Genomic DNA, 25,589 nt, shown 5'->3' with positions numbered 1-25,589 from the left:
ACATGCTTCTGCACCTGTTGTTGTCCTAACAGCTTATGGATGCCTTATCCAAGGTCATATCCATAGCCTCCTACACTAATTAAAACCAAGAGTATCATCAAACACTTGAAAGAAGGAAGAGGAAAATTTTAAGTTTTCATGGAAACTGGATTGTGATACTTCTCTTTCAGGACCTCATCAAAACTGCAATGTTTTGCAAACAATCATACATTCATATCAAAAAGATATTAGCAACAAAATGACATGGTATCTTTAAATCCAAAACTTTCCAGTTTTTCATGTTGTGTAATAGTTTATTCAAAGATGAAATCAATATGCAGAGGTGCCTTGTATGCTAGCACGATCAGTACAAACTTTGATCTGCCTGCCTTAGCTTTATTTCTAAAAACGCTTCTGGACCCCACAGGTGCACATGTGTTGTGATGTGATCCTACCTCTCTAAATCGCAGAGAGAACTAACATAAACCTAAGTTTTGGCAGCATTCTTGCACCCTAGATTTCTGGCATCCAACCAAATACTCTTGTATGAAGTTTGATATAAAAAAGTTATCATTAATGGTTGGCTAGAAATGTTGACTAACTTTAGTAATGTAAAACTTGCTGAATCAAGAGGAAATAACAAAATCATACAGTTCTGATAAAGCTTTCTTATGTGTATGAATGACTGGTTATAATGTGATTTATCTATACTGTATCTGGTTATAAGGAACATTAGATGAAAATCTGGTTATAAGGTGCTTTGGTTTTGAGTAGTTTGTGAACCTAGACAATTCAAGTTGTAAACCATGGTTCATAGCTTAGTTATGTTGTCTGAACCCAGCCATCTGTAGTTTATTAAACAATCCATGTCTCAGTGTAACGGACAGACAAGATAATTTTGTGAAGTAGCAAAGCATTTATTTATTGACTACAGTACAAGGACAGTTTTAGGGCAAAATAAAATGTGAGCTAGAAAGGGTTTTTTCCATAGGCAGGGATGTTTTCATCTAATGTTCCTGTGCATCCCTAGGAAATGAACTACCATGGTTTTAGGGAAAACAGTATGAAAAGGGAGCTGTTTATAAACAGCATAAACAACAAAACAACAGAAAGCCAGTTTGGTCTAGTGGTTAAGGTGTTGGGCTAGAAACCAGGAGACTGGGAGTTCTAGTCCCGCTTTAGGCATGAAAGCCGGCTGGGTGACCTTGGGCCAGTCACTCTCTCTCAGCCCAACTCACCTCACAGGGTTGTTGTTATGGGGAAAATAGGAGGAGGGAGTAGTAGGTATGTTTGCTGCCTTAGGTTATTTATAAAAAAATAATAAAGGCAGGATAAAAATCAAATAATCAAATAATCAAATAATCAAATAATCAAATAATCAAATAAATAAATAAATAAATAAATAAATAAGCAAGCAAGCAAGCAAGCAAGCAAGCAAGCATATAAAGAATATAAAGAGAAACCCAACAGCACCATTAAAATAGTTTGTGGCCCTATGTAGGAATGATGAAAGGCTGAGAAAACAACAGAAACATACAGAGACTCTGCAGCTCCAGGACAATCTTAAGAATGCAACTATATCTCAGAAGAAGGTGATTACCTTGCACTGCAAAACAGGCCCCAGCCATTCTTTTTTACTTACCAGCTGATTTACAGGGCAAGAAAGAGAGGATTACAGTGTGTGCAGTAGCAAGTAACCCTTTTAAGTTGGGTATGTCAGTATTCATTGAGAACTGTGGGAAAGCGCAGGCTTGAGAGGTCTAGGAGAAATGTGGAAGGAAGCTGAGTTCTTGGTCATTCCTGGAATAGCAATTCAGATTAACAACTGTTGAAAGCAAAAATGGGGAAAAATGTAGCTGGTACACTGGGTTTTAGTTTAATATTACTGATCTATTTTGAGAATGTATCCAAGAAAAACATTTGAATGTTGTATTTAGTCAATTAAGAGCACATTTATCCCATTTGCAAGGGCATGACGTGGAGATGATGCCCTTATTGTGTAATTATATTTCATGTCACTATAATAGTACAAGGAGGAGGAACCTGTAAAAGTGATCAGATTTTGTTATGTTTTTAGAGGAGATAATAATATCTTCATGGAGACATTTATTCTGCTCAGAAAGCAGTAGTTCAAAAGTGCTTCAGCCCAATTATAGGGTGTATCATAAGCCTCAAGTAGAATTATGGTTATGAATTTCACTGCATGATTTAAATTCAAAGGGCTTGTCTGAGCAATCATCAGAAATACTCTGATAGGGGTGATGAGCAAAGTCAAAGGTTACTCCAGGCCCAACAGTTATGAAATGCACTGAATATGACGTATCATGTTGCAGATGAAGAACAGCGCGCCCAGGCAAAGATGCAGATGAAAATCCTTAGAAAAACTAATAACCCAAAGAAGACTAGGTCTTAAAGTGGACATTTTGAAGCAAAGTGGAGGAGTTTTTAAAAAATGGGGAGGGGAGAAGTTAGTCATGGCTAGAAAATCTATGGCTGTAGAGTGAGAACAATCTGGAATACAGTTGGGAAGGTTAGAACCAAGTGAATTGCAAAGGGTCTTCTTCATGAAATTAAAAAAGAAGCATTCCAATCCCTAAACATGATAACAGGAAATACTGAGGGACAGGGGTTACATGATAAAAAAATATGAAACTGTATAAAATTATAAAGTTTAACAAGAAGAAAATATAAGTGGAGATAGTCAAATAGGATGAAATAGCCTTGGAGATTATATAAAATTCTTTTATAAATATTTAACAGTTCTGAAGATAGCTGCACTCTTGACCATTAAGGAACAACAGAAACTGACCCATGCTAAACATGGGTAGAAGTCTAATTTCTCAAGAAAATTTCAATAGTGTTCATTTTCCTACATCCCAAATGTCACGTTTACATGCGACATTTCTCTATGTCACATGTAAAAAGGCACAAGTCTTTGATTATAAAGACTTTTTTGACCCTCCCTGCCAACACCATGCTTCCTTTGACTGTAGTGTGAATCTAGGTAAGGAACTATACAGATGGTGAATTGTGGTCATTATGCGATGGGCAGATTTGTATACACGTAGTCCTTGGGTTACAATGGCAATTGGGACTAGTACTGCCACCGCTAAGTGATGCGGTCATAAAGTGTGACACCAGGAGTCTGTGAATTCTAGTCCCATCTGAGGCATGAAAGCTGGCTGGGTGACATTGGGACAGTCTGTCTCTCTCAGCCCAACTCACCTCACAGGGTTGTTGTAGGGAAAATAGGAGGAGTATTAGTATTAGGTATGTTCGACGCCTTGAGTTATTTCTAAAAATAATAAAGGTGGGATAGAAAATAAAATAAAATGAATCACGTGACTGCATCACTTAGCAACAATCCCAGAACTCCTGGTTGCTGTCATAACCCCAGGACGCACAGGTGATTAAACGGGAAGAGGCAAGTAAGGAGCACGGGGGTGCTGTGGAGAGTGGGGGGGAGGCCAGGGGAGGCCATGTACAGGCTGGGGAGGCTGGGGGAGGCCTTGGAAAGACCAGCAGAGGCCATGCAAATGGCGATCATGTGACCACGGCTCACTGCGATGTCGTAATTGTGACCGGGGCCCCCTACGGTTGTAGAGGTGCTGCGATGACCAGAACTTTGAGGACCAGTCGTATGTCCATTTTTTCAGTGCTGCCGTAACTCTGAATGGATGCTGAACGAATGGACATAATCTGAGGATTACTTCTACTGAACTTAACTATGGTTTTCTTTATTAAGGCACAGCTGATTGGATTTACACCATTCCAGGCTGAATTAAGAACTGTGCATGCTCAATGAAACCAGAACTTTTTTTATTGGGACTTATGGATAGAGAGGCTAGAAGAGACTAATGGAAAACCAGTTTTGTACATGGTAACTGCAGCAAGACTATTATAGGCGCAATGATGGAGAAATACTGAAATACCCAGTGAAGGATTGAATTGTGAAGATGGCGGAATTTGCAGAAACGGCAAAATTGACCTATTTGATAGTAATAAAACAGTAAGTATTTTTACAAAAGACTGGAAACCCTTTATGGACTTTTTGCTGAAAATGTAAAAAATGTTTTTTGGATTTGCTGATTAAAAAGCATTGAATATGGGATAGAAGGGAACATCTAATGTTATTTTAAAGAGGGAGGCAGGATACTAAATTTGTTTGTACTGCTGTAAAGATTGGAAGTTGCTTTTTTAATTATCTTTTTCTCAATTTCTATCTGTACTATTCTTTGTACTTTTTTTTCCTTTTCTTAACTTTTCTTTCTATATATATCTATATCTATATCTATATCTATATAAAAGTTTATCTTTAGTTATATATAATCTGTGCATGCTCGTGCTTCCTTCCTTGAATGCATGAGGCCAAGAATAGAAGAGGAGCGGCAATAGAGGAGTAGCAGCACAAGTGTGTGAGTGACAGCGAAGAGCCTGTTGCTGCTCTTGCTGAAGAATGTAGAAGGGTGCACTGTCCTCCTGCCTGCCTGCCTGCCCACCCAGTGCGCACCACCAAGAGCAAGGGCAGTTTCCTTTCCTGACATCTCACATGGGACAGGACTTAACTCCAGAAAATAAAAACCATAAGCTAAAAAATAAAATAAAACTTTGGAGGGTAGGTCTACTATTCTGGACAACCACCAGATGGTGCCAGAGATACAGAAACATCCAACTCAGGGGCTCCCATTCTATAGATTGCAATCCCAAACTTGATCAGCACCCCTGTTAATAAGCTGAAGAGGATGCAGGATGAACTGAAGTAAATATACTTCAAATACACCTCCAGTGAACAGCAAGCAGCAAGACTGACCTTGAATGGATAGGTGAACTTTCCACTATTATAAAAGCTATCGAAGTCCTGCTCACTTCCATTCCTACTGATTCTATGTTTGCGCCTAGAAAATTCTGCACTGCAAAATAAAAAGATTCACTTCCTTCTGTATTGATACGATATTATGTGTAGCTGTGATTGTCTTGTGGAAAACCTGGCTGCAGAATGCAAAAAAGAAAGAAACATTTGAATGGCTATAACCTCATAATATAGCAAAACTGCGGTGATGAGCTGAAAGGTCCCCTGTGCAAGCACCGAGTCATGTCTGACCCTTTGGGGGGATGCTGCTTTCGCAATGTTTTCTTGGCAGACTATAGAGCAGGGTGGTTTGCCATTGCCTTCCCCAATCATCACCTTCCCCAGCAAGCTGGGTGCTCATTTTACTGTACAAAGGACATTTTTAGACACAGATTTCACATTCCTCAACTGATTGTGGAATAATTAAGCTCCAGTACTGGTGATGCTGATGCTAGGGAGAGTGGAGGGCAAAAGGAAGAGGGGCCGACCAAGGGCAAGGTGGATGGATGATATTCTAGAGGTGATGGATTTGTCCCTGGAGGAGCTGGGGGTGTTGATGACCAACAGGAAGCTCTGGCGTGGGCTGGTCCATGAAGTCACAAAGAGTCGAAAGCGACTAAATGAATAAACAACAACAAGTATGTGACCTATAGAGAGTTGTCATCAGTTTGGTGTAGTGGTTTAAGGCATCAGGCTAGAAACTGAGAGACCAAGAGTTCTAGTCCTGGCTTAGGCATGAAGTCAATTGGGTAACCTTGGGCCAGTCGCACTCTCTCAGCCCTAGGAAACCGGCAATGACAAACCACTTCCAGAAATCTTGCCAAGAAAACTGCAGGGGCTTGTCCAGGCAGTCACCAAGAGTCAAAAACTGACTTGAAGTCACCAAGAAAAAAAAAGCAATCTGTGATGAAGTAATGAGTCACTAAAGCTGAATAAGTTTAAGAAGTATCTTGAAGCTAAACATATCACATTTGTTGGTATTGAATAGGCTCCTTGCCAATAACATAAGCAACAGCAATTTGATGTTCCAGCCAATAAAGTTTTGTATTCTGGGCAAAGAGCCACTCTGGTTTCTTTTGGCAGCCTGCAAAGCAAAAGAAACCACACAGCACTGGTGAAATGAGCAGCTATAGGCATGTTTATAACCTGTGGGAAAATTTTTGCCAAGAAAATACTGTAGTCCAATGACAGTATTTGTACATTTATTTATAAAACTAAAAAATGTGACTACCAAAACAAGTGGGCAGTTTAGTCATCAGCTGCGTGATAACCGAGAGCAGATTTCCGAAGTGTTGCCGCACAGAAGAGGGGCTAGACGTATTTTTTATTGTCCCAGAGGGCAGAACCAAAACCAGTGGTTCAAACCACAAGAAAGTAGGTCGAGGCCAGATGTCTGGAGGAACTGCCTTTCTACGGATTGTCAACTGCTGGAACAGCAGTCAGTTCTCCCTTGCTGGAGATCTTCAGACAGAGGTTGGACAGTCTCTCCAGTTCTAGGCTGACCATATTTCCTTGTGACAAAAATGGGACATTGGGATGGCAAAACAGGACGGGGTTAAAAACAGGACATTGGGATGGCAAAACGGGGCAGGGCTGGCTGATGCACTGGATCGGCAGGCAGGAACTTCTCTGGTTTTCTCAGGCTGGGAATCTTCAGATTCCTTCATTTGCAAGAGGCAAGACTGGGTCGGAGAGTCTAGTGAACGGTTGTCCCTGACAAGTCGTTCCTCCTCTGGCTGTGTTTTTACGTTTTCTTCCTGCCGTTTCAAGGCAGGAGCCAATCGGCTCGCCCTTTGATCATTGCCTATCAGTTGATCCTGTTTTTTTCTTTTTAAGTTTCCTACCCGGTTGAGCTCTGTGTCTTTTTTCCTGCCGTTTCTGCTGAGCTCCCCCTCCTTCCACTCAAAGTCACACTGCATTCTGACAGGTTCGTGGGAACTTAAAAAATTTTAAGTAACGTTTTTAAGAAAACAGGACAAAACGGACATTTATATTAAAATGATGGGATGGTCTGGACATGTTAAAAAAATGGGACTGTCCCGTTCAAAACGGGATGTATGGTCAGCCTATCTAGTTCTTACTGTGGTCCCTTATCATGACTTCCTACCTCTCAGATAAGCTGCCTCTTGAGAAATCTTTGCTCCCTGGGTGAAAAAAAGCTCTTTTGCCTTTTATGGATAACTGTCAAGATTGAGCTATGCACCTTGCTGGGTGCAATGCTGTTCAGAGATCAACCCTAAATGACAGTTTAAAAAAAAATAATTTTAATGGATGAATAGCTATAGAGGCAAGAGAAAAAAATTATATATGGCCTTTTCTGCCATGGCACCTGCCCCCTGGAACACCATCTCTCTGGAGATCAGATTGGTCCCAACCCTGCTGGTCCTTCATAAGACCTTAAAGACCTGGTTCTGTGCTCCAGCCCGTTTCCTGGTTGGTTTAATGGCTGTTTTGTGATTTTTCCCAGCTGCAGTGTTTTAATTTTTTCTTTATGTATTTGTTTTTCTTTACTTTTTAATATTGTTAGTTGCCCAGAGTCATGTTTTTGAAATGGGCAGCCGTATAAATTGATAAAAGAAATAGATAAATATACAACCAAAATAAAACATGCAGCTATTTATTAAGGGTATTTTCTCTACAGCAGTTTGCACAGCGCTGCTGCACCCCCAAAATGTCCAGGAACAGGATGCATGTGGACAGAAGCTTTGGGGGTGGGTAATTTCAGGAATGAAATGGGTCCCTTAAGCCCTTCCAAAGCTCGAGGCACCCATCTTGCCTCTTAAACCTTTCTTGAATTCCAAAAATGCAAAAACAGGCCCTTAATCTTTTGATTCTATCCACTCTGGAAGCTACTTCAGGTGTATTTGTTGGCCACATAAGAACCCTGGGCCATATTTTTTCCATTCGCTGGTCTTCAGTGATTTCTCTTAGTCCTTTCCCTTACTGGGAATCCTTGGTTAAAACCTTTTATTTTTAAAACTAGGGATTGCTCCACTTTTTCCTTCAACAATTTTGACTATCAACTGCCTCCAACAGGCCTATCTACCAAATCCCAACTACCTATTGCCTATCTTTCCCTCAACCTTGCAGGAGAGATTTGGTCTTTTATTGGCAGGCAACCATACAAGTATTGGCAATAACATTTATAGATCAGTGTTTCTCAACCTTGGCAACTTTAAGATGTGTGGACTTCAACCCCCAGAATTCCCCAGCTGGCTAGGGAATTCTGGGAGCTGAAGTCTACACATCTGAAAGTTGAGAAACACTGATCTATAGACTCAATAAGCTACTAATCACAGAACAGAGAATAAAATGGACCAATTCAGGCAGTCTGACTGAAAAGGATTTTAATGCCTTTACCAGACTTCATATTACTCTTTACAACAACCACAACCCAAGTAAGATCAATGAAGCACAGATGAACAGAAATGGAATTTAAGATATTATAACCAACTAAGTCCCTACATCTTCTCTATAAACCCTAACAAGGCAGGCCATAGCCGAAGCAAAACAGATCCTTTCGGGGCCTTGATATACTGTAACTTGGAAATTACTTTTTAACGGCGGCCCTGTCAGAAACCATGAACAACCTGGTTTTGATCAAAGTTTTAAAAAGGAAAGCACATCATTAAAGTCAACAATAGACGGGCTGGACCTAAAAAGTCAGCGGTGACCACCCGCGAACTTGCACGTTCCGTGGGGACGCCCTGTCCCCGGGACCGGACTTCTCCCCGGCGCCCCTCCCGGCCGCTCCACGCGCCCAGAAGTCCCCGCCTCGCGCCCCGTCACGTGTGCCCGCGCCCCGGTGGAACCAGGCGCGCTCCCCAGCCCGCTCGATTGGCTCCTCCCCGGTCACCGCCTCTTTTTCCGCCCCTTCGTCCACCGTCTTAGCTTCAAGCTTGCCCGCCTGCCTTGCGTCCGGCGGTAGGTAGACCGATATTTGCAAGAAGTTTTGGGGGAGGGGGGGAAGGCATCCTGGAGGCGACGTGGCCAAGAGTTGGCCTTTCCCCCCCGGTTCTTGTTGTAGACTCCTTCGAGGAAGAGTGGGAGGAGAGCGCGCCAGAGAGCGCGCTTTTCAACCGGCTGGGAGGCTGCGATTGGAGCGCCTGGCTCTCGCGAAGCTTCTGTCTGAACCCAGAAAAGTTAGCCGATTTCGGTTTTCTCAGAGTAGGGGGATGGCTGCGAACCCATCACCTCCTCTTGGGTCGTCGTCTTCTCTAAAGCGGGAAATCCTGTACTTTAGAGAAAGTTTGCTCAGGTTGGATCGGGAAAGCGTCCACCGTCGCGTCCACAGAATAAGCAGCGTTTCATAACGACTGGGCAGGAGGGGGACATTCTGGTAGGGAATTTGTATCCTTGTATAAGCAGCTGTGGTTACACAGTTGCTCGATCCGTACAGCTGCTAAAGCCGGGATAGGCAACTTGGTGCCCAACAGATATTTTCGGATTACAGTTTCTGTAACTGCGAGGGTGGTCAGATGCTGCTGTAGCTCCAGTCTTTTAGCTTAAAGAGGCCAGGATTGAGGATGCAGGGAGTTGCGCTCGTAGGTACTCCAGCAGTGCTACCCAACCTTTTCTAATCCGGGAACTCTTCAGGTGTGTGAATTCTCCGAAGTCCCCAGCTAAGCTATCACTGACAATTCTAGGAGTTGAAATCTGTGCGTTTGGAAAGCACATTGGTTGGGGAAGATTACCATAAGCATTAGCTGGAACTGAGGGGACTTGTAATGAAACACATCAAGAGGACATCAGGTTGACCATTAGTGGCTAAATAATAACAGAGCTCCGAAGTCTGTTGTGTATCTTCTTTCTGGCCTTATTAAGAGAAATTCTAAACATTCAAACAAAAAATGTTAGTGGGGGGACCTGCAAGTCTGGGCAAGTCAGCTGTGCTTACTGAACTCCTGTTGTTTCTTCCCTCTTTGATCTCTCACTTTCAAGCTTGGAGCTGCAGAGGATGATTGCCCTGGAATCAGTATAACTGCTCTGAGAATTCAGGGTTATTTCCCCACCTCTGGTCTAAATTGGGGCTTGAAAATATAGGTTGGTTTGAGTGCATAAGCATTTTTGCCTGCTTAGGGGCCAGCTGCTTCTTCTAGATCTGGAAAGAAAACCTGAGATTTCTTTTGGCTGTGGGTGATTGGAGATAGTCCAAACCCATTGTAAGGTTAATTTTATTTCCTTAACTTAGCCAGAAAGAAAGTTGAGACTCCTTTTGGCCTGTGGGTGGCTGCTGTTCTTGATAGCTGAATGCTACTTAATCTAGATGCCAGAGAACAACAGTGGAAGAGGGTTACTGCCTTCACATCCTGCTTGGGGGTTTCCAGGGTAGATCTTGATGGATACTGTATGATACAGATGGGCATTTGCCATGGTCTTGCAGGGATCTTCTACAAGGCTAGCCAGAGAAGGGTGGTGAGTAGACCTTAGATCTCTGGTTGTGATACCACTGATCTCATACCCTGAATTAAGACAGATGTCCAACCTAGTAATTGAAAGACAGTGACTTGGACAAGCGTTTCAAATGGGCAAATTCTTACCTTAAACCATATCTAGCCTAAAAACACTCAAGGGGAGAGGGAGGGGATTCAACTGTGGGTTTTGAAAGTCTGTACCGCAGTCAATTAGCCATTGTGCCCAAACTGCTAAAATGGAATGAAAAAATAAACCTTAGTAAGCAGATGGAAGAAAAGAGTGTTTGTAGTAAGAAATTTTTCTTTTATGGAGAACATAATGCACCACCATTATGTTCCCCATAAAAGGTGCTAACTGTACACCTGGTATGTGTTGAATAACTCTCATTTAAATTAAGGTATTTGGCTGCACTGGAACTCCTGAATGTTTTAATACGACTCTTAAAAATCAGTACAAAGGAGGGAGGCTGGATGGAATGAAAGATCTTTTGGAGCTTCAGAGTCATATCCATACACAGAAGTTGAAAAATATACTTCACTGGAGAATGCTCCTCCCATTAATAATCAGTAATTACAACTCTGTAATGAGTTCTCTAGTGCAAATGCAGAAGACAAAAATTAGTTTGGCATGTAATGACCACAGCAGTTGCTAGCTCAACTGTACAATAATGTAAGAATTAATAGGCTTGTTCCTGGAAGCCAGTTATTCATTGCAACTAGACTTCGTGGCTCTTCATGTACATTTTCTGTTAAATTGTTAAAACCTATAGAGCTTCATTTTTTTTAATGAATTAAGAAAAGCTTTAACAGTATTAGAAGAGGACTGAGAATAATATAGAACAGTCTTGGCTTATATATTAGGGGAATGCTCATTTTCACTAATAGAGCACATGATTTAATTCCTAATTCAATTCCTGGCATTTTTAGTTAGGCAGAGAAAGTTTGTGATCTAAAACTCTACAGAGATGTTGCCAGTCAGTGTGGACAATACTGAGTTCAGTGGACCATTAATCTGATTCTGTAAAAGGCAGTTTCTCCTATCTTTTCCATGGGATACTCCTGTTCAGTGTACCATATCCTTGTATTTCAGAATATACCATTCCTTATTTAATGCTGTATTTGTTCTCTGAGATCATCAAAACCTGTAGATAATGTCCTATTTTGAGTGCATTGTTTTGGCTATGTAATTATTAGCCCTGTGGAAAATGAAATTGCTGTCAGCAGATACATAATAATGATCTGGATTGGAATGCCACTAAAATGTCATCAAGAGCAACAATGTTTGTCAACTTGTTCCTAGAGCTCTGTGCAACAACTAGTATATTTGTTTCACTAAGATGTCTTCTATGTGATGTTGTTCCTTAATCATCTTATGATAAGCTCTATTTTTGCTGAAAGGATTGTCTGTTTTGGGGTGGATTTGGGCTTACATGAATAATACACGTTGGTCTAAAATGTAATAATTCTTTATATGCTAGGTTATGATTAACTAGATATCCCAGGTATTCCCTGTCATTCAGCAGTTCTAGTCTATCATTTGGATAAGGACTCCCATTTGTGTTTCATATTTATTGCCCAGTCTTGGGGTGGTGTATGAATTGGTAATCATTAATTACTTATTGCCTATATCTGCACAGGTTTCCCTATCTGTTGTTCCTGAATTTTGTTTTTTATTTCTAATCTACTGATTTACAACCTGAATCAACCTGCCTAGCATCTTCTCTGCAATTGTTTATTTATTTTTCTCTGGGTGCTGCTTAAGAAATAGAGTTAAGTAGGAAATTAACAACATGGTAGTATTCACATGACAGATTGTACAAATTGATTATTCTTGCACAGCTGACTTTTCCATTTCTTTTTATGAATTGAACAGATGCTCAAATTGGCTGATATATTTAATGCCCCAAGTGATGATGAAGACTTTCTTGGTTTTGGATCTGATGTTCCCATGGAAACATTGTCACTGGAAGATAGCTGTGAAAGTTCTGATTTACTTAAATCAAGAAAAATGGTAGGGGAAACCTTTCTAAAAAATTATGCACAGTTTCCATCCAGTAAATAGAACTCCTTGTGAATCTCCATTTCCCTATTGTCTACATTGCAACTTGGTTTCCTTTTATTTGCAGAACTGCTTTCTAAAAGACAGTACAATGAAGTGAAGAAAGTGGAATAAGTGAATTTTTCTTCTTGCTTTATAAGAGAGAGCCAGTGTGGTTCCTAATTCAAATTCCAAATTCATAATTTATCTCTATTGGAAATAGGGTTTTTGTCAAGCAGTTTATCTCACAATAGTTATTTTTGTAGCTGAAAGTGCTATTTCTCTAAGGAAGGCTTTGTGTGTGTGTGGTGGGGGAATAGGAATTGTGTCCATCCTTGTATTGTTCAGACCTTGTGAATGAGACATGTCTCAGAAGTGGCTTAACATGGGTTTCAAGTTCAAACCGTTTCAGCAATTTCAAGTTCATATTAACTGGTCTCTGCCCAAAACTGGCTGTTCCACACTCCCTGGTGTGGACAGAGTGTTCTGTCCTTGAAACACCCTCATTTTGCAGCTCTTTTGAGTCAGAATATTCCCAGTGACATTGGAACAACACTAGAACATTTCTGGCGAGGTCAGACCATCCTGTCTCATACTCAAATCATTCAAATTCAAAGAATTTTGCATAACTCTACTTTTTAATTAGCATTGTGGGAGATGGTAATTCATACTAGTACTCAGAATCACTGTAGGGATGAATAAAGGTCAATGAATCACTTCCATCAACATGAGTCTCATTTATTTTAGTAAGTCTTATTGTTGAATACAAGGTTTGTAGTATTTAAAATATATTTCTTGCTGGGCATCCACTGGCATCCAAACAGCACTCCCCCCAAATTAAATAAATGGAATAATTTTTAAATAATGCCTGGGATCAGAAGAAGATGGTGAAATGTGGTTTTTATACATTCAGATTGTGTGATGAACTCACTTGGTTCTTAAGTTAGTAACATTTATTGGATGGAGTGATCCTCTAACCTACAGAAGCTATGTTTGTGTACTTACCCACGATAAGCTTAACCACTGTTTATTCAATTAATCCAATTTTAAGAATTTCTGCACTGTACTGAACCATTAAATAAAGACTTAGCTAAAATGTGGTTAGCTCATTGTATTGTGTGAATCCAGCCGGTATCTCTATCTTATCTGGATTGAGTTCAATTTATTGCCTTTTGTCCAGGCAACAAACCAACCAGTTTCACTGGAAAGCTGCCGTAAAGCCAGAAGTATCCCCTACCTATTCATGGTGTAGCCCACATTTATAATAAGCCTATCCCCAGATTTCATGTAGATATTATAATGGCGCGGAAATACCCTGTGGTAGATTTGTCATAGTACAGAGTAATAATTCCCTAGTTCCCGTACCTATAAATAACCATTCAAGAAAGAATGAAATTATTTTAGAACAGTGCTCCTTTCATGTAGCCAACCTGGATGACAATATTGTCTGTCTTATAGGATGTTTTACACTATATCTCTAGGCCTCAGCCATCACAGCCAGTGGACAGAATAAAGGGAGCTCATCAAGTTATCTGCCCCTGTGTCAAAAGCCATGAAGTTCAAGAAAAGCAATAAAGTTGTACTGACCTTCTCTAAACACAGGCCATCCACTTGGCCTTTATTACGTATTGCTGTGTTTTATCATCCATTTCATTTGGCAGGATTTCATATTTATGTTATTCATCTGGACAGTAATTTGTAAATTGCCTGTTTAACCACCTTTAAATTTGAAGATTTGGGTGCTATTGGCAGTACTCTTCATATTGAGAATAATGTTGTGTTTTTATGCTTGATGTTGCAGGATTCCCATTTGCAGTCCAAGTACCTAACTGAGCAGCTGAGGAAGATTTTTACAGAAGACATAGATTCAGAAAATGAAGTGTTTGAAGGATTTTCTTCAACTGAACATGAAGTAAATGGCAATAATTATGTGGCAGTATAATATGGGTTCATGTACTTTTATGTATCTTAAGTGTTCAGCTGTTGGTTCAGAAAGTATTTTGGCTGAGAACCGTAGCTAGCATTGTCATTTAGAATATGGGTAACCGTGACAATATTTCCAAATTTTATTCCTATATCTATGTTGCTGTAGCCTGCAGAAGAAAGCAGTGTTGGCCTAGGGATAAGCTGAGGTGTAGTATCAGTGCATCTAATATTAATTGTGAAGAAATGAACATGGTATATTGATTTTAGCATTAAAGTGAAGAAAAGGAACAATAATATTTAAAGTCCTGTTTATGCTCTTCAAGGTTTCAGGCATATGCCTTTCATATTGTCTTTTAACTGGGAATTTCAGGGTATGTACAAGTACCCTTGGTTATGCAGAGCACCTGTTCTTCCAGTGAATATGGAATTGTCTTTTATTGTATGATCCAATACTTGTCTACTAATACTGTTTAATGGCACTTAGTGTTGTGTAGGATTGTGGACTTAAAGTTCTCTACATGCAGCTGTAATTTCTGTAGTGCATTTTCTGTTAAAGTACTTCAGACAAACTCTGGTGCCTGTGAAGTCAGCTCTATGTTTGAATTCACTGACTATTCAGATGTGACAGTAAGATAGCTTTTGTTTGGATCTAGAATTGAAAATGTTTTTACCATAATATTCTCTGCCATCTTATGCAGATCCTGGCCATCTGTCTTTTGCTCTTTTTCTATGTGCCGAAGCCAACTTGAACAGTTCACGTGAAATGACTGTAAATTAAAAATCAGATAATTGTGAATCTATTTAATTTAAAAATCAGATAATTGTTTCTTTAAGATGCCTTTTAATATGATTGTGTGGCTAAGGAAACTAAAACATTAGCTTTTTTCATGATACAAGTGCAACTGTAACATAGGTTGCTTTATTCACCCATTTTTAGGCAGTGGAATCAGAACTAGAGAATAACTCACCCTTAACGGAGGAAGAAGAAGGACAGAAGGAATTTAAGTCATCTCACAAGAAAAGAAGCTTCAGATTTCGTGTAGCATTACAGTTTCCTAACAAGAAATCAGCTGAAAAGACTTCTCCCAAGTTCTGTTTAATGGACAGTAAACAATCTCCTTTTCTTAAACAAACAAAAAATAAAATTTGGGCCAAGGCAGATCAAGATACTTCATCAGGATCTGAGGGAGATGAGGCACCAGATGAAAACTCTAATGCACTTTTGAAAAGAGATATGAACATCAAAGAAAATAAAGCTGTGGTAAGAACTAATTTAGCATTCTTAGATGGCATTAACAGTCAAGAAAACAAAGAAATGGGAAGTTGTTGCACACACAATTCTAATCCCATTTCTTTTATCAAATGTATTTTTGTATCTAACATAGGTAGATTAACTGCATTTTATTGAGGGATCCAAAGGTGGACAACCTATTTAGAATCATGGTTAGTAGGAACAAGTCATCTTCAAACCTTATTTAGGAAGCCTTTATGCATTACCATAGTTAAGATTGTCACCATTTTGTTTGGGTTTGAATTCCATATCAACAATAGAATTGTTCTTGTGGTTGCACCCAAGAGGGCAAACCTGAGATTCATTCTTGTAATACTGTATCACATAGTATTAATCTGAAAGCTGGAAGTTTAATATGACTAAAAAAAAATATGCCCAAAGTGTTTCAATGGAGCTCTTAGAAGTTGCAAATGTTTTCCTTGGATCTCATACCTGCAGTGGATATGACCAGTGCCAAAGTTTGGCAGGCCATCTGCCTTCAAACTGTCTCTTCTCATCACTCAATGGGTGGACTGAAATAATTAGCTATTTTTGTCAGTGTTTGTGGTTTGTATAACCATATATTGGTACTTATTTGATTTTAAAGCATTGCACCACTGTAAAAAGCATGGCGTGCTTTGCATTTGTTGTTCTTCCCTTTGAAATGAATGATAAAGCCTGCTTACATGGCATGTATATTTATTTATTTATTTATTTACAATAAAATTCATACCACAACAATAAACATTAAAATCCAATAAAATAAATATGTGAAGTAATTGCTTCCATAACTTTGAAATATGAATATGTTCATTATTAACTCCAAACTTACTGTAATATTCTGAACCACAGTGAAACTGATCATACCTGTGCAATTTTAAAAACTATGTGATGTGTGACTAAAATTATTCTTAAAAATGGGAGGATTTATAATTTTAAAAAGGTCCTGAAATAGTATATAGGTAAGATTGTCATTAAAAAGTATTGGATTTATAGAAAAAATCAATGCCATTTTCCCATTTCAGCTTGCCCAGTTGTTATCAGAACTGAATTCTATACCTGCCATATTTCCAGTGAAAACCCCTTCCTCAACTCCTGTAAGTATTAATGAATTTTTTTAAAGAAATTTGTGTTGCATTTCTAGGACTGAGTGTATATCATTAATTTTTGCAGAGGTATAATACTGTGTGTGACTGCTTTAGTATTAAAGTATTAAAACAAAAAAGTTATAAAATTGTGACTTTTCCTTTCAAACAGACATGCCTCAGAAAGGATTAGGTCCCTGCTCGTGCATTTGCAGAATTTTTCTTCTAGTATATGTACGCATGTGTGTTTTTTCAGACTCAAAAGCTTCCAATATATGTGTATGCTCTGTTCAGAAAGGCATGTGAAATCACAGAGTAACTGAAGGACCCAAGACTAGTTTTCCCAGTTTTGTGCACCTCCTTGACCAATACAATAGCAATTCGCCTAACACCGCATTCTCCAGCCTGCCTGGTGCTCTTTTGGTGTGACTATACTACAACCGGTGAATAGTAGACTCAGTACATGCAGAAAAGCAATTTGTGGAAGGCTGCAGTTGCCTAAGAACAACAACAACAAAGGCTAACCTAAATATAGCAGTAGAAAAGTGGATGACAGCATCTTTTCCAGTGAAAATGGTTGGTGTATGTTTCATGTTCCTGGGGGTATTTTCTATCCTAGATCAAAGAATTCTGTAACTGATGTTTGTAAAAATTCTGTATCTCTAACAAGTCTCCTAGTTTTGTCCAACTACGTATCTATTCTTGTTACATACTCCCTAAATCATGTAGGGACTTGCAGTGTGCCATAAAAGGGGAATTCTAAAGAATGAATTTGAAGTGGGTTAAACAGGGTGACCATAATTTTATAGCTACTGCTTCAGGCTACATGCCCATAAAGAAAATGTCCAGACATGAAATCTCTCTCTTTTTTTTCCCCCTAGAAACAGAAGAAAACACCAAGGAGAACATTTTCAGAAAGCCAGATACAGCGTCGAACTAACCCAACCAGGAATGCTCGTCCCCCAGAAAAGTTTGCTTTGGAGAACTACACTGTTTCCGCTGTCAGATTCGCAGAACACCTTAATAGTTACAAACACCAACATTTATTGAAGAAAAGACTAAAAGGGGTACATGCCAAAATTATGTTCTGGATTTATTTTAACAAAGAGTAAATTACAGGTAGCAAGGGTGGTACTTATCATGACTTATACTTATGGGACTTATGAGCTAAACATTTAAGTGAACAGCCTAGCGTCTGTCATGGTCATGAGTAGTCTTGTGGTTTTTAGATATTGATTGATTGCTAGGCTTATAGAATGTTCCAGTCATAATAGATTTTGACTACAATGGACTTTAGACTAAACTGACAGGCACTAGTGGGCCTTTTGAAGGTCAAGAACAGTCCAAAATATATTGGGGGTGACATCTTGTCTTGATCCAGGAGCAATTCCACTAAATTGCCTCTGAAGTTTGAATATGCTCTATTCTAGAAAATGTCGACCATGTCAGGAATTAAATGGATGAGGTGTAAAAGGCAACAGAATAAATTTTGGAAAAAAATACAAAATTTTGGATTTGGCTGGACAAGCATCCATAACAAGCATGAAGTACAAATGAATTGCACTTAACTTCCCCTTCATTTCTACCATTTCTTTAATATCTTTTGTCCTGCATCTATTGAGTGGTGATAAACAGTCAATGAGTGGTGGAGAATTACATTTTCAGAAAAGTAAGGCACAGGAGAAAACAGGGAAGGCTGTTCTTATAAAAAGAATAAATATGTAATAAATCAGTAAAATCTCAACTTATTCAATGGTTTAAGAAACCATTTATAACAAAATGCATAGCATTGTATTATTTTATTGTACTATATAATTTTTTAAAAATTGACTTATGCTCCCAAGACAAGCTTAAACAACCTTACATTTTCAAAAATATGTTTTAGTGTGTAACCCTGTACTTGCCTATTTAGATTGCAAGTTCCTTTGAGTACCGTGTTTGAAGCTGCATTTGATTTAGAAATGGTGAATTTCCTTTATAGGGTGTTTTAGGGACGCCCAAAAGAAGAAGAGTATCAAGATATAGTTCATTCCGAACAGTTGATGATATAACCGATGAAGACTTAGAAAATATTGCAGTTACAGTTAAAGATAAAATCTATGATAAGGTTTTGGTAGGTAATTGTTTTCTTTATATACTTAGTTTGGCTAATGTATATTGAATAATACAGTGTTTTAGATCAAACCAGTTTTTTACCCTCCTTATTTACATGATGTTCTTTATGTATCTTTCCGTTTATATAATGATCAAACTGCCACAGTATTGTTTGTACTGGTTCAGTGACTTTTCCTTTCCCCTTCCCATGAACAGGGTGGGGTTAATCTTCCCTACTGTCATATTGTACTGTGAAGTATTTAATATTTTAATTACAGTCTATAATTATACTGATGATTCTTAGAGCCCAGACAGTAAAATAACTACCAATAAGTTATTTATCTTGTCAAGGCATTAGCAGGAGTGCTTGCCTCAGAAGAGAAGTAAATACTTCTGATCAGGAATTTAAAGCAAGATAAAAGATAGAAATTTGGAATTGCTTATAGTGACAAGTAAAGTAGTTTTGCACAATAGTTACCACTATCCAGAATAAAATTACTGTAAGCATTAGATTAAGTTTGAGGGGCTGGTTTTGGTGGGACTGTTGCTGACAGACTGTTACTTTCTTGTACAGCCTGAAGCATTGCTACAGCTCTGTAGGACTAGTACAGTGGCAGGCCTTTCAAGTTCCACTTATAAATGGGTTTTCCCCTACAGTTCAATGTATTAGCTGATTCATCTTGCATTATTTGAAACATGCATTTTGTATTGGGTGTTACGGAAAAAGCTTTTTAATATTCCAGCAACAAACATGTACAGTTATCTGTGATCTTGGAGAAGGGTAATTTGTGAAATCCTTTAGAAGGATGATATGAACAGGTTGAAGAAAGCCATGTTTATCTCCAAATACATTGGAAATGGCCTTCTAAAAATAATATTATCATTTGTCCCAATATTAGGGAAGCACGTGCCATCAGTGTCGACAAAAGACAATTGATACAAAAACAATTTGTCATAATGAAGACTGTGGAGGTGTGCGGGGACAGTTCTGTGGGCCATGTCTTCGTAATCGCTATGGGGAAGATGTAAAATCAGCACTTCTGGATCCAGTAAGTCCCTAGTTGCTTGTGGGATATGCAGTGAAATGGGGTATAGAGTGAAATTATTGGTGATCTGATTGCTTTATTTCTATTATGTACGCCTTTAGAAACATGATAACACTGTATCTTTATGCAGGCACCAACTTTGTGATTGGTGTCCTTATGTGATAACCCAAGTTATGACTTATAACATGAACTAATACTCTTCTCCCACTTTTAAGGAGTGGCTGTGCCCTCCTTGCCGTGGAATATGTAACTGCAGCTACTGCCGTAAACGTGATGGTCGTTGTGCCACAGGAGCACTTATCCACTTGGCAAAGTTTTATGGTTATGACAACGTAAAAGAGTACCTCGAAAGGTAAGCAGTATAGTATAAGTTTAGTGAGTAAACTAAACTTAGAGTAGTTTATATTAGAAATGTTTCTGATATTGTAAGTTCTAAGAAATCACTGTATGTAATAGTCTAATTTAGTGTGTTTATTTTACTTGTGCTTTATTTATTTAGATTTATACTCCATCTTTTCTTCAGGGTGGCATACCAAGTGCTCCTCTCATTTTTCCCCATACCAAACTATCCAGTGGGGTAGGTTGGGCTGAGAGAGTAACTGGCACAAAGGGTCCCACTGAGCTTCCATAGCTGAGGGTGGACTAGAATCTGGGTCTTCCTGGTGTTACTTCAACCCCTTCCTCACTATGGCTCACTGGCTTTCAAAGCTGTGTGAACCATTCAGAAAAGTGGTCAGCAAAGCACTGCTCTCAAACTGCTGTTTGAGGTGTCACACCATATCCTCCTGCAGATATATGCTTCCAGGGCCTCCCTGTGTCATTTGAGCATACATATGCATGCACAGGAGACACTTAAGCCAAGACTGCTGCTAAAGCAAAGCCCTAAGCAACAGAGCCAAAGGCAAGGGATAGTGGACCTGTAGTTTACAACCTCTGGAGGGGCACCATTGTGTATCCATGCCTGTGATAACTATCGAACACATCATTATTGGTACACATCTTCTATAATATGTTACTGCTGCATCCGTGAGCAGTTATAGATGCCACAAAATCCAGAATAAACAAGTGGGGATTGCTTGCATTTCTTGTTTTTACCTGTTACTGGGTTCAAAGTAAAACCCAGGATTCTCTTACATACTCTAATGTTTGGTAAGATAGGAATCCCCAGTATCCTGTGGCATTGTATCTCCGAGTCTACAATAGAGGGATGGGGAAGAGCAAGTCTGATTTGTTTGTGTTCATAAAGCTTTTCCACAAGGTCTGCAGTCATACTGTTACATAAGTAATAATTCTACTTATTTGAGCTTCTGATTATTTAATATCATGTCCAGTATTTTTGTAAAAGTTAAAATAGACTTCCAGCTTGAAAAATAATTTATGAATGCATTTATTGATTTTCCTTTTTTTTTCCCCCTATAAAAGCCATGACTTACCCTTTCCATTAGAAGCTAGAAGAACATACTTGGTGGGATTACAACTCTCTGAAATGGAGCTGATAATAGCTACATCCTCTTTTTTAACCTCTAAACATTCTGCTTTTTCTTTTACAGTCTGCAAAAGCATCTTGCTGTGGATGACTGAAAATACCAGACACAGCTACGTGACTTCTGATCTTGGTGATTTATGTATACCCTTTTTACTTTAGAATTTAAATCTTGAAGTCTCATCCATTGCCATTATGTTTAAATCATTTCAGAAATGTAGAAAATAATCACTTTTGATCTATTAAATATTTCTAAGGAAAAATGCTGTTGACGCTGGGAAGTGAATATGTCAATTTAAAAAAGCCAGTGCTAGAGCAATATTTTTCTGCATATAATAAATAAAATCGTTTCCTATTGTTTAAATTGTTCATCTCCAAAATATTTCTCTTTGAAGTCTTAGTTTAACAATCTAATTCTAAAACATTACACCTGAAATTATATCTAGAAATACTATATTGACTCTGTAATTTAAGTCAGTGCTTCTCAGACCTTTAAACTTCTGAAGGCAAGCAATCCAAATTACTCTTAATTCTCCTTTCCACACAGAAAAATGCTATAAAGACCAATATTGTTTAAAATGGGAAGGGTATAATTCAGCCCAGTTTAACTCTTCCCAATTGAGAACAAGCAAGCATTTAAGCTCAGAATTGGTCAAATCCTTAAAAAAAAAAGGTGGTTTGGAAACTCATATGAAGCAGCTCTTTTCAAATCACTGAAGTAGCCGTGCCCTTTTTTAAGGACGTGTTGCTATTTCAGAAGTTGCTTACCCATTGTCACTTCCCTTCATTTTTTTTCTCCAGCAAAATTAACCAGATGTGCATGCATATCCATTGTAGAATCAGCTGGGAGCTTCTGAAACAGCTACAGAAGTCCAGGAAAAGACATGGCTGCTGTAATGATTCAAAAAGAGGTGCTTCTTAAATACCCCTCTTTTGAAGGACCAGCGTGTTGTTAATACACATTTGTTGAAATTTGTGGTTCAAATCAGTTGGATTTAAAGTGCTCAAGTTGAATGCATGGCCAAGGACTTCACAGTGAAGGGAATGAATATGAATTTGGAATATTTTTCTCAGTTTTGTCTTGTGCTGATATGTAGTAAAGTAAAGAGCATGATGGTTTGTAAAGAATGACAGAAGATAGGCTTATGTTTCTTTGGATGAACAGAATGAAGCAAATTTCCCCTTAGTATCTTTCCATTTCTTCTAAGACTGCACTTTATGCATACTGAAGGAGTTTATATTCAAAGTACAAACAGCCCAGCCATATTGTGTATTGCAGAAGCATGATGTGAGTTTTCACCACCGATTTGACCCCATTTCAAACTGCCATTTATGTGTCTTTGTGAAAGAAAGGCTAGATACTTGAGATGAAATAAGGATAACACTAGTATCTTAACATTCAGAAATTAGAGGAGTGTTTATGACTTGTTTGTATTTTAGATAAACAGCAAGAAGAAGTGTTTGGAAGTCCGCACGTTAATCATGGTGTTGACCGTTTGTTTTCGTATTCAATATGCTAGTTTTCTTGGCAAATTAATTGGGGCAATAAATGACTAGTTTAGGTACTGAAGCATTTAATCCAAATTTATTTTCATTTTTTGTACACTAACGTTAAATGGAAGAAGACAGCATGTTTCTTAATAGTGAATCTATTTTTTGTTTTAGGATAACCATGGGCTGCAAAAAATACAGAAGGTCACTAGATGACAGCAGAGTTAAGAGTTCTATATGTTTTTGCTACCATATAGTAGTCTGGATTTTCGCAATCCAAATAAAGTAGTTCTACTATTTTTAAAAGAAGAAAAATGTATTTTAGCCTTTGGCTATAATTAAGATATTTTGAGGTTTTGCTTATGGCCAGGCTACATGCTATACACATAACATACAAGTGTGTCCTGACTCCCAGGAAACACTCTGAGACAGGGAACTGGTCTCTAATGTTTTATTGCTAATACATAACAGTAATCCTAACAAACTGAACAAGCGTGGGAAAAACCCAGCCATATAAACCCGCAGGTTAAGGCGGTCCCAATCTGTGCCTCTTGGAATGGCTCACCAATTCCTCAGTGCTACGCATGCGCTTAACAGTCTGGAAAGGAGCCCCCTGCTCGCCATCCTTACTCATGACAAAGTGACTTTTTAAAAATAACTTACATTGGTCTTACAACATATATATGAGTTTGATCTGGGTTGGGGCCACACATGCAGTTTATGGAAACTTGAAATGTTATTCCCGCATTTGAAAGAGGAAAAAAAATCAGAGTCATCTGCATACTACACATATAACATGTATAATTCAGTGCCAATCATTTGGTATGTTCACTTCTACATGAGTACTGTTTTTATGTGCAGTAAAGTAAATACAGTTTTTGCATTAAAGAAATGTTACATAGAAGCATGATTTTGAGGGCTGCTTGTGGTAATTCCAAACAGAAATATACATGATTTGATGTGTGAACTATTCTACCTTGGCTTAAGTAGCAAAGATTTGTGCCTGAAAGTGTATTGCTAAACTTCCAGAAGCAAGGCTACCCCTGCAAGCACCCACTTGGCTGGCTTTTCTTTAGTTTTTAAGTTAAAAGTCCATATGTAGGTGGGCCCTCTAATTTTAGTTTTATAAACTGGACATTTGTAAATGTGCTTGGTTTCTTGCCTCTCTACCGGAACTGCTCTCACAAAGATGACTGGCAACATTGGAGTCAAGTCCTTCAGTCGAGCTTCAGCTACAACTCCCGTTTGAGTGTCCCATCTTGCTCCTGCAACCACAGAAATACACACCTTAACTTGCAGGGCAGCAGTGTGTAACTAACTAGAGGATCAATCACAATCTGTGTGCTTCTTCGTGTGCCTGTAATCCTATTGATACTAAATTCTGTATTCTTTCTAAAAATAATGGGACTTACTGTTGGAAAGATACTGTAGGAATGAACAGTATAATAATGCACTATAATGTTTTATATACTGTGACAAAATTTGAATCGTAGCTTCTTATTGTGAAAACAGAAAAAAGTTAAGTCAAGTATTCTTTTGAGACAAAGGGAGGGTGTACCAAATTGTTGATTAAGGTTATAATCCTGGTTCTTTTGGAGAAAATAGCTAGTATCTTAGTAATACAGTATATACATTTCAAATTTTGAACAGCAAATATATAATTTGCTTTGACCTCTTGCTGTGTTGTGCTTCATGTTGGCTTCACAGCATTGTTAAAATAATAAGGAATACTGAAAACTTGCTACATTTGTCATTGATCCAATAAAAGTATACTTCTATTTGCTATGTCTGATACTGATCATTTTTCCATGGGTGGGTGTCTTAACTAGATAATTGCTAATATAGAATTTCAATAAACTTACCTTCCATATAAAGCCCAAAAATATATGCACCTTCCCTTGGTGGATGACCATAATCTTCTCTACTCTTTTTGGTAACATCGGTAGTCAGACACATCTTATCCAGAGACCAGTTGTTTTTCCGTGCCATAGTTTGCATAATGGCTTTCAAGAAGAAATGGTTAGTAGAAATGATTATTTTATGGGCTGTATACTTATTGCTATGGATAAGGTGCTGTAAGTATAGGAAACAACAGGTATGTTATTCCAGAGGAAAAACTATTTGATCCAACTTTCTACAAGTAAATCTAGACTTAACTAATCAGGTAGACTACTAGCTCTGTCCTGGATGATAAAAAAGATTTGGTTAATGGCAATAAACATTAATTTCATGTAATTTAGGATGTCTTTAAAAAATGTAAGCCACGCTTGCCTTGGCACTGAAGAGAAACTATTCCAAACCAATTTAGCTTAACAGTGAAACAGCTTCTGCTACTCACAGATTATTCACTGCCCCCCTTTTATTCTAAAAACCTTGTTGATTCTATAGATGCAATTTCTATGACACCTAAGCCATAATACAGTTTAGCAGCAAAGGTCAGTATCCATGGCCTACTTGTACCTATGTGGCTTTTCATACTTTATTGGAAATCACACTACTTTCCACTCATAGGAAAAGTAGGTAGGTACAAATACGTTCGGCATGTCATGCATCCAGCGTGCCTTATATCATCCATTGGTGTTTACCAACAACACGTTTATTACAGCTAGTAAGGCCAGATACAATAAAATTATATAATAGTAACGATCTTACAAATATATATAACAAAAAACAATTAGTATAATATGATCTAAAATTAATTAAGAATGAAAATACTAAAATAAATTGAAATAAAATACTATATTAAGAAATTCTAAACCTAAGTGATGGTACGGCATATTGTGCAGATGGTAGAACTGAGCAACCTGGGAGGATATTTTCGGGTCCTTGTCTGAAAGAAGTAGCATATAAATCACACTCCCTGCCTGGAAATCTCTTCATTATTGGATAGGTAAGGATCTGTCTAGAGTCCTTA

The 25,589-nt window shown here is 38.4% G+C and overlaps 2 protein-coding genes across 2 annotated transcripts in view; one reads left to right on the top strand and one right to left on the bottom strand.

The window, feature by feature from the left end:
• Window positions 1–8,642: 8,642 nt before the first annotated feature.
• On the top strand, window positions 8,643–24,460 carry CDCA7L (cell division cycle associated 7 like). Its single transcript, XM_063303750.1, has 11 exons — window positions 8,643–8,752; window positions 12,116–12,253; window positions 14,082–14,192; window positions 15,144–15,467; window positions 16,502–16,573; window positions 17,443–17,628; window positions 18,543–18,674; window positions 19,555–19,704; window positions 19,917–20,053; window positions 21,252–21,317; window positions 22,850–24,460. The coding sequence occupies exons 2-10, from the start codon at window positions 12,116–12,118 to the stop codon at window positions 21,280–21,282; spliced, it is 1,281 nt and encodes a 426-aa protein (XP_063159820.1). The 5' UTR covers window positions 8,643–8,752; the 3' UTR covers window positions 21,283–21,317; window positions 22,850–24,460.
• Window positions 23,693–25,589, bottom strand: part of DNAH11 (dynein axonemal heavy chain 11) — a 160,717-nt gene continuing 158,820 nt past the window's right edge. The window contains exons 81-82 of the mRNA XM_063303749.1: window positions 24,538–24,678; window positions 23,693–23,940 (exon numbers count right to left, since the gene is read on the bottom strand). Coding sequence (XP_063159819.1) covers window positions 23,693–23,940; window positions 24,538–24,678 — 389 coding nt within the window. The remainder of the gene's footprint in view (window positions 23,941–24,537; window positions 24,679–25,589) is intronic.

The sequence above is a fragment of the Candoia aspera genome, chromosome 4 (assembly GCF_035149785.1).
Source record: "Candoia aspera isolate rCanAsp1 chromosome 4, rCanAsp1.hap2, whole genome shotgun sequence".
NCBI lineage: Eukaryota > Metazoa > Chordata > Lepidosauria > Squamata > Boidae > Candoia > Candoia aspera.
This window is presented reverse-complemented; position numbering and strand designations above follow the sequence as displayed.

Excerpts from the sequence above, each read along its gene's own strand:
- CDCA7L (XM_063303750.1), top strand. The coding sequence starts at position 12,116 with ATGCTCAAATTGGCTGATATATTTAATGCCCCAAGTGATGATGAAGAC. Across the intron at positions 18,675-19,554 it reads AAATCTATGATAAGGTTTTG|GGAAGCACGTGCCATCAGTG; the intron begins GTAGGTAATTGT and ends TCCCAATATTAG. Across the intron at positions 19,705-19,916 it reads AATCAGCACTTCTGGATCCA|GAGTGGCTGTGCCCTCCTTG; the intron begins GTAAGTCCCTAG and ends CCCACTTTTAAG.